We start from the raw sequence: 10,156 nt of genomic DNA on the forward strand, positions 1-10,156 counted from the left end.
TGCTATGTTTGAATAGTGCCTAAGGCACTTGACTGCTAACCAGAAGGCTGGCAGTGTAAACCCACCAGCCACTCCTCAGAAGAAAGGTTGGGCAATCCTACTTCTGTAGTGATACTGCCTCGGAAACCCAAGGAGGGGTTGCTATGAGTCGGGGCGACTCCACGGCACATAACAACAACAACAACGTTTGAATATAGGAGCTCTGGTGGTGCAGTGATTAAACCATTCAGCTGCTAACCAAAAGGTCAGTGGTTTGAACCCACCAGCCATTCTGTGGGAGAAAAACGAGGCAGTCTACTTCTGTAAAGATTTATAGCCTAGGAAATCCTATGGGGCAGTTTTACTCTGTCCTACAGGGTAGCTATGAATCAAAACCAACTTGATGGCAGTGGGCATGTTTGAATACTGGAGAAAAAAATTAAAGTTGTTAATGATTTAATTCCATTTAGGTCAACTATCAATGTCTATGGAAGCAGAAATCAAACAACATTGGGCACTTTACTGCAAACGATTTCTTTAAGGTTCTAAAAAGCAAAGATGTCACTTCAATGACTAACATGCACCTGACCCAAGCCATGGTCTTTTCAACTGCTTCATATGCATGTGAAATCTGGACAATAAAATAAGAAGACAGAAGAAAAACAGATGCATTCTAATTTTGGTATTGGTGAAGAATACTGAATGAACTGCCAGAAGAAGGAACAAATCAGTTCTAGAAAATATACAACCAGAACTCTCTTTAGATGCAAGGATGGCAATACTCTGACTTGCTTACTTTGGACCCATCACCAGTAAAGACCAATGGCTAGAAAAGAAAGGACATCATGTTAGATAAAGCAGAGGGTCTGCAAAAATGAGAGAACTCTTCAATGAGATGAACTGACACAATAGTCACAAAAATGGACTCAAGCACACCAACAGAGGACAGCCCAGGATCTGGCAGTGTTTCACTGTTAAGAATGTTAAGCTCTCCATGAGTTGCAGCCACCTCAGATGGCAACTAACAACGTGTTTGAATATGATGTGAATCCTAGCCATGAAAGCTGTGTTAATCTTACTGTAAAGGTAACATCTGCTCACATAAGGAGTTTCTTGGATCAGGATTCATAACAATTTTGTGATCTCAATTGCTTTTAATCTTATAATTATAGGATTTTTTTTCCCCACAGCTCTAAGATGCCCTGGGCCACAGCTGGATTCTTAGGGAGTCCTATGCTGCCACATTTCCTTACCCGTCCGCTCTTGGCTGAAGGAATGATTTTCATATTTGCCACTCCTGGTAGTTATGGTCACATTGTAGAGGCGGCCTGGAGTGAGGGAGCTGAAGGAACATTCACTTACAGACTTTGCAATAAGAAGGGACTGAACCACCTTGTCATGAGAGAGTGTCACCACATAGTTATCCACGTCTCCAGGTGCTGGCAGCCAGGAAATGCCAAGGTAGTCATTACGACCAGAATTGTTCACCGTTACTCCACTCACACTGGAAGGAACTATAATTTGAAAGGAAGAAAAAAACATTTTTAAAAAAAGCACCATCAAAAGTTTGAGTCATTTATCTTGGTCAGCAAAAATAGGTGATCTAATCTGATTACATAAGAAGTCTAGAAAGTGTTAGGATTTCAAGTTAGCTTTTGGAAGCTGGGTGTTCTTATATCAGAAGGCTAACCACATAAAAAATGTAAGGAGGCCTTCTGGACAAGCATTAAGCAGTCTCAAAAATAAAGAGATGCCACTACTTTATTTTTATGGGGTTGCTATTTGTAAAGTGTGAGCTCTGATAGCATAGTGCCTAAGGCACTTGACTGCTAACCAGAAGGCTGGCAATTCAAACCCACCAGCCACTCCTTGGAGGGAAGATGGGGCAATCTACTTCTGTAGTGATACTGCCTCGGAAACCCAAGGAGGGGTCTCTATGAGTCGGGTCTGACTCCATGGCACATACCAACCAACCAACCATTTGTAAAGTATTTTAAAGCGGGGGTGTTTTCATGTGAATGTGTCCATGTGTCAAGAGATTCCCTGTAGGAAAAGAAACCAACATAATAATAATCCAGATGAATCAAATTCATCAGTAAAGCAAAGATATTTGAGGGGAAAAGGCAAAGAACACAATAGTTTTTCTAAAAATCTTAGATTTAGAAATCATTTTGATCTTCTTGTGATGAAGTTATTTATCCCTGAGGAATCTAATAACTAACATAACTGTTGTTGTTGTTATATGCCGTCGAGTTGGACCTGACTCATAGCGACCCCTTGTTGGGTTTCCAAGGCAGTATCACTACTAAAGTAGATTGCCCCATCTTCCTTCCAAGGAGTGGCTAGGAGTAGTGTTTTCCTTTGCAAAGTGTTTCCTGCCCTCTAGTGGCAAAAAATAAGCCTAAATCTATCCTGGAAGCAAAAACCAAATAAGGGAAACTCACTGCCATTGAGCCAGTCAAATGCCTTGTTGTTGTTGTTGTTGTTTGCCATTGAGTCAGCCCCGACTCATAGCGACCCCTCCTTGGGTTTCCGAGGCAGTATCACTACGGAAGTAGGAATGCCCAACCTTCCTTCTGAGGAGTGGCTAGTGGGTTTGAACCGCCAGCCTTCTGGTTAGCAGTCAAGTGCCTTAGGCAAAAATGCCTTAGGTACTACATATATATACACATATATATGTGTATGTGTGTATACACACACACACACACATACATACAAATACATACATATATGTATATAAATATATGTATGCACACATATATGTATAATTTGTTGATTTTTTTGTTTAGAATAAGAATTTTTTTTCAGATTGGAATTAAGATTTGTTAATCATATCTGACCCACCAGCCACTCCTCGGAAGGAAGGTTGGGCAATCCTATGTCCGTAGTGATACTGCCTCGGAAACCCAAGGAGGGGTCGCTATGAGTCGGGTTTGACTCAACGGCACATAACAACAACAACAACAATCATATCTGATGCTTTTGATTTAACATACTATGCCATCTTATTTTGGCTGGGAAGATTTATTTAAATGTTTCAACTCTATGGAAATATAAATGAAAGAAACATTTTCAATATTATTTCAGCATTGATCAATATTTCACAATTAGAGTGGATGGGAATGATTACCAAAGCCTTAGCCATTGAATCTGTCACAACCAACTGTGTACAAAATTTACTAACACAGGCACATTTTAAGATCTTTAGTTATTGTGCTTTTATAGTAACCTACTGCTGTCGAGTCATTTCAGAGTATAACTGCCTCATAGGGTTTCCAAGGCTATAAATCTTTACAGGAGGAGACTACCCCACCATTTCCCCATGGAGACCTTTTGGTTAGCAGCTAAGCACTTTAACCACTGTGCCACCAGGGCTCCTTGTTTTTATAGTAGTAACTAATTTTTCTTCTTTCTCATGATAATGTCTGCACTTCTAATGTGTTTGAATAAAATAATACATGCTTATATTTATTCATATTTTACTCTCTCCCATGAATTTTATGATCATTTTTGAAAGAAATTTCTCATCTCTTTTTGTATGCTTCTATTATATAATGCAAGTCAAATACAGCTACTTCTGTTATAATTTCAATAGAGGCATATAAAAAAATTACAAGTCCTACCTAGCTTATTGTCCACTTACTTCAAGTGATATCAGAGATTATCACAAGTTGGACAACTTTGTGGTTTTTCAAACTGGGATTTAACCTGTGCAGGTGAGTTAGATTAGTTGTTTGCCAAATCATTTTCCCCCCTTGGACACGTAGACTACTATCATGGCTAATTTTATGTGTCAGCTTGGCTAGGCTATGGTTCCCAGTAGTTTCACCAAACACTAGCGTAGTTACTGTCATGGAGTAGTTACATGTGATTAAATCAGTTGGCCTTGGGTAGAACAGATTGTTGTTGTTGTTATGTGCCATAGAGTCGGACCTGACTCATAGCGACCCCTCCTTGGGTTTCCGAGGTGGTATCACTACGGAAGTAGATTTCCCAACCTTCCTTCTGAGGAGTCTCTCGTGGGTTTGAACCACCAGCCTTCTGGTTAGCAGTCAAGTGCTTTAGGCACTATGCTACCAGAGCTCCTAGAACAGATTACCTTCTATAATATAATGTAATGACCACATAGCTAATACCTTCCATAATGTAACGTAATCAATCAATCAGTTTAGGTCATGCCACTAAACCTAATCACTTCAGAGTTATAAAAACAAGGATATACATAAACACACACACACACACACACACACACACAAAGGAAGACAGACAACATGTGAGGATTGTCTATAGTAAAGGAGCACCAAGGATCACCAGTAAACAACAGAACTAGGAGAGAGGTCTGCAGAAGGAATTGAAACAACTGATAGCCTGATTTGACTTTTAGCCTCCAGAGCTGTGAGGGAATAAATTTCTGTATTTTAAAGCCACCCACTTGTGGTATTTGTGTTATAGCAGCACTAGGTGAATGAGACTACATTTCTTAACTTCCCTTGCACTTATGGATAGCCTTGTGACTAAGTTTTGGTCCATGGAATGTGGGTGGAAGTGATATGTCTAGTGGCAGGTCTGGTAATCTTTTCTCCCTCTCCATTTTCTGGAAGAATGGAAAGAGCTCTCGGGACCTAGAGGAAGTAAGAGCCACAGATGCTGGGTGGCTATATTCATGAATTGCTGCTTGGAGAAAAGCTAACCAATATAGTGTCTAACCAGGAACACCCTCATTGTACAATTGGGTAAGCAGGAAATAGTAAGTCAACCTAATACAACTATAACATCTAGACAATGTGTGCATGGTCCTTCTCAACTCCTCTCCTCAACTTTCTTTTTGCTATTCCTCCTTCCCTACTCTGACATCCAGGATAGGGTGGGGAAGGATGATTACTGTGTCTTGATTAGAAAACATAAGCTTAGAGAAATGAATTAATTGCAGAGCTAGGATCAGAATCTAGGTGTTCAGATTCCCAAGCTAAGCTTTATACTCTGCACCTTTCAACTATGCTGTATCAATGGGTGCTGCCAAGAGCCATTAAAGAGGGAAATAAATGGTATCAAGAAGGAAGACACAGGTGACAGTGTCAGCTGCCATACAAAAGAAGCACATAAAAGAGGAAATGGGCTTACATCAATGAATTTCTACTGAGAGTATAAAACATCTTTTCAATGACCTTAGTTGCTCTTCAGGGAGATTCAATGAGATTAATGTTCCTTGGTTTCATTAAGAGTGTGCTCTGGTGGTACAGTGGGTAAGGCATTTAGCTACTAATCAGAAGGTCAGCAGTTCAAACCTGCCAGCCACTGTGTGGGAGGAGGTTGAGGCAATATACTTTAGTAAAGATTTATAGCCTTCAAAATCCAATGGGGTCACTATGAGTTGAAATTGGCTCAATGGCAGTGACTTGTGGTGGGTTCATTAAGTAGGTGAGATTCATGACTATAAGAAAGGGATATATTGATGATGCCTACAACTGATATGCAAAATCTGAGCATTACAGATACAGAAAGAGGAGCCTAAAGTCCAATTTATCAGAATTGTATAAAATAAAGCAGGAGAAACTTCTGAGTTCAGTAGTACTTATCAAAGCTTCCATGGGCTGTTTTATTTATTTTTTCAAGAAACTACAACATTGACTTCTGGTAAGATGGAGGAATAGGCAGACAAGTGACACAGACCCTCTTCAACAAAGAAAAGAAAAACAAATTGACGGAGATAGAGAAGATAATCCTGAAGACCTGAACTTTGAAAGGAACTATACAGAAGTGGATTAGACACCAACTAGTGGAAAAATCTGAACAAAAACAGTGATTACAGGGATGGTGGGAGCTGGAGACTGTCAGCTCTGAATAGTTTCAATGGTGTTGGGACCTGAAAATTAACCTAAAAAAGATCAGCCCTGGTCACCAAGGGCTGCAGAGATGGCTGCACTGGTAGCCTATGACTAGGAAGGGAAACAGCAAGGTGGGAGACAACTGAGTTGTTGACTTTCCACTGTCCAGAGAGTGCAGCCATTTTGATTGTTTACACCGGCAGTCATTTTGGATATTTAAAGTGACCAAGGGCACAGCCATTTTGAATCTTTACAAGTGGTAACCATTTTGGATTTTAAAGTGCATCCTCATTCATATTCCAGGGACCAAAGAATAGGCTGTTTGCCAATGGCAGCAGGGACATACGAGAGGCTGACAACAGGAAAGGAGACAGGTGGTGAGCATATAAGTGCTTCCTACTAGCAAATAGAGGAGCACAGCACAGTACTCTGCTTGCATAGATAACATAAAAACAAAATAAAGAAAACAAAAATCGTGGGCAAGTCACTCCAACATACAGTCACCAATTAAATATAAACACAAAAACATCACAGTGCCTCGGAGACAACAGAGTATCACAGTCCACACAAAGAAGCAAGATAAAGCAGGAGAAACAAGGGACCAGGATATAGGCCCAAAACACATCACTGAGGAAGATGCATAACTGGAACTCCCTGATAAAGAATTCAAAAGAATTATATTTAGGTATCTTCAACGAATTGAGAGACAGATCAATGAAAACACAGAGAAAACCCCAGAACAATTTCAAAAGACAATACAAGAACAAAAGGACAAAATAAATGAAAAATTAGAAATGATACAAAATCTACACACAGAAATCAAGAAGATTAACACTAAATTTTCAGAAATAGATAAGACATTGAATGGGCAAAGGAGGAGAATTGAATCAGTGGAAGACAGAATTAGGGAGATTGAAGGCAAATACCTGAACATTTCTTTGGAAAGGGATAAATCAGAAAGAAGAGCAAAACAAAATGAAGAAAGCCTAAGGTTCATGTGGGATACCATCAAAAGAAATAACCTACATGTAATTGGAATTCCAGAACAGGAAGACACAAATAAAACCACGGAGAAAACTTTCAAAGACTTGTTAGAAGAGAATTTTCCTGGTATGATGAAAGATGAGAATATATCCATTCAGGAAGTCCAAGAAACCCCAAACAGGATAGCCCCAAAAGAAAATCACCCAGACATATCATCATCAAACTCACCAAAACCAAAGACAAAGAAAGAATCATGATAGTAGCACGGGAAAAACAAAAAGTTCCCTACATGGGGCATCCAATAAGACTAAGCTCAGATTTCTTGACAGAAACCTTGCAGGTGAGAAGACAATGGGATGGTATATATAAAACACTGAAGGAGAAAAATTTCCAACCAAGAATTATGTACCTAGCAAAATTGTCCCTCAAATATGATGGTGACATTAGGACATTTCCCGAGAAGCAGAAATTATGGTAATTTGTTAAAACCAGATCAACCTTACAAGAGATGCTAATGGGTGCCCTTTGGATAGAGAAGCAACAACAGCCAACAACAACTGACCATTAACACACATGATGATATAACCCAGAAACCAACCCAGCTATGGAAGTATCCAAAGTAAATAAGCCTACAAGATTGTAAACAGGGAACCAGAGACACCAACTGACAAATCAGGACAACTACAAACCAAAAAGAGGGAAAAAACTGTGTCATTACAGAACTTCTAGATTGTAGGGAAGTCAAGACAACTACGAGATAGAATGGACTGTTCTAAACTTGGGAAGAAAACTATAAATCACAGGGTAACCTCAAATGAAAATGATAAACCTTCACATCAAAAAAGAGGACCAGCATAAATATTCAGCAAATACTAAAGCAATAGCAATGAAGGAAATGATAACATGATTCATAAACAAAATGAGCTCAGCATAGAAAATTATATGGAACAAAGAAATCAATACCACAAAAAAGCACATAACAAAAATGACAGCAACAAATTCATATTTGCTGATAATTACATTATCTGGTAATGGATTTATCTCTAAGATTTATAGTGGAAGAGTGGATGACCAAAGTATGGCACCACACATAATGGAGTGTTAATGCAGTACTAAAGAATAATGTACAATCTGCAAAACACCACATAATATGAATGAACTTGGAGGACACTATGCTGAGTGAAATAAGTCAATCACAGAAGGACAAATATAGTATTAGTTCATTGTTGTGGAGGGTCAAGGAAAGGTTTATGTATGGAGGAAAACTTTCTTTGTTGGTTGCCAGGGGTGGGAAGGGAGGGGAGGGAACATGGCAAAAAAAAAAAAAAAAAAAAATGCACTGACCCGTGTCACTTTAGTTTTGTGTATTTTACTGCACATAAATTATATTTCAATAAAATGCATTAAAGAAAACCTACACTATCAATTTCTAGTTTGTTTATGTTTATGCTGATTGTTTCTCAGTGTTATGTAGAAAAGTTTATTTCCTCCTTTAAAGCTCCTCCTCTGTGTGACCATATGACCATAATGACAATTGTTTAGTTGGTCTTCTGGCCTATTTTACTGTGAGTTATTTAAGGTAAGGAACATTGTTTAGGTGGCATGCAGACTAAGCATTTGCTTAATGTCACTTCTAAAAATATATGTGATTTGGGAATTTTATTAACTCAACTCTTCATCATAAAAGCTAATTTCCTTTCTATGTCTTGAAACTAACAATATGAAAGTAAGTGAAAGATATTTCCCTTGAGAGTTTTTCATTTCTTTGCTTGTTTACCTTGACCAGGACACAAACATTTCACAGGAATCATCTGAACAAGGGGATAGACTTGGACATCAAATGACTATGTCATTATAAAGGTTTTTTTTTCTAAGCATTCTGACACTATTATTAGACAATGTAGAAAATTCAGAATGTATTTTCCCCATCAATCGTTCCTGGGAAAAGGTCCCTGGGTGGTGCCAGGCGCTTACGTTCATCTGCCAACCAAAAGTAGCCAGCTTGAACCCACCCAGATGCACAGCAGAAAAAAAGGCCTGGTGATCTACATCCGTAAAGATTACAGCCAAGAAAACCCTATGGGACAGTTGTACACTGTAACACATGGTGTCAACATGAGTCAGATCTGACGTGATGGCAATGGGTTTGGTTTGTCATTACTGAGAGAGCTATATGTTCCTTCTAAATCGTACTGACTTGGCTCTTAAGAAGGTCAGAGAAAGTCTGTTTTTGAAAATGTTTTAAAAATTCTAGAACATACTGTTTTGTGGTGCATGTGCTCAGTTCTCTGTAAGTTACAGACATACACATCTCTACTTCTTACCTGTCCTCCCCTCGGCCACAACCTGCCGGGAAGAGATCCCTCCGCTTACTGTGGTTACCACCACGGAGTAGAGGCTGCCTGATTTGAGGGAGTGGAAGCTATATCTGCTGGTGTCACTGGAGACACTTTCATTTTTGATGACCACGTTCTCATGGATCAGTAACACTTGGTAGAACTCTATGTCTCCCAGAGCCCGGGTCCAATTAGTAAACAGATTGCTGGTTGTCCCTTGGTTGGCCACATGCAAGCCAGTCACTTGGGCAGGCACTAAAACACAGTAGACAGAAGACAAAATTAATATTTAATTGTCTAAGAAGGCATAGCAAAAATGAGTCAAAAATGGAGGCAGACTTGAAAATGCTAAAAATACTCTATTTTGACTACAGACTCTCAGCTCTATTTCCTGTGACATATGGAGAATGTTCCCTGTTGACGCTCTTCTACTTTAAAAAACTATTAGAAATCAAGACTATTTCAGATCTAAGGAAGAAGAGGCATCTCAGTAAAGTGGTTTTGATTTTAAAATTAAATAATGAATGGCTTCTTAGTTTTGAAGACTGTTTACTGATTGTTATTATCTCTGTCCTTACCCTAGGAGAACTCAAGGCCATGTGATCTATCTGAGGTGATGGTTGTTGTGGGGTGGTATTGGGAAATCCCTTCAACTTGATGATTTAGTTTGTGGTCTAGCAAACTGGTTAATTATTTGGTGACACATTTGCAAGAGGGCTATTTTCATTACTATATGGGAAAGTGCTACAATAATGTGAATTATATTATCATATAATTGTTGTTGTTAGGTGCCGTTGAGTCATTTCCGACTCATAGCAACCCCATGCACAGCAGAACGAAATACTGCCTGATCCTGCGCCAGCTCCATGATCCCTGCTATACTTGAACCCATTATCGCAGCCACCATGTCAATCCATCTTGCTGAAAGCCTTCCCCTCTTTCATCGACCCTCCACCCTACCAAGCATGACATCCTTCTCCAGGGAATGGTCCCTTCTTACAACATGACCAAAATAGGTGAGACGAAGTCTGG

General features: G+C 39.3%; 1 protein-coding gene across 1 annotated transcript in view; it reads right to left on the bottom strand.

Moving 5' to 3' along the window:
• The window catches only part of LOC103211015 (receptor-type tyrosine-protein phosphatase beta), a gene marked incomplete at its 5' end in the record, with an annotated part of 95,328 nt that extends 85,949 nt beyond the window's left edge, over nt 1-9,379 (bottom strand). Inside the window, 2 exons of the mRNA XM_042783116.1 lie at nt 1,233-1,493; nt 9,113-9,379. Coding sequence (XP_042639050.1) covers nt 1,233-1,493; nt 9,113-9,379 — 528 coding nt within the window. The remainder of the gene's footprint in view (nt 1-1,232; nt 1,494-9,112) is intronic.
• Nucleotides 9,380-10,156: the final 777 nt, after the last annotated feature.

The sequence above is a fragment of the Orycteropus afer genome, unplaced genomic scaffold, assembly GCF_000298275.1.
Source record: "Orycteropus afer afer isolate SDZICR_OR568_19922 unplaced genomic scaffold, OryAfe1.0 scaffold00685, whole genome shotgun sequence".
Lineage (NCBI taxonomy): Eukaryota > Metazoa > Chordata > Mammalia > Tubulidentata > Orycteropodidae > Orycteropus > Orycteropus afer.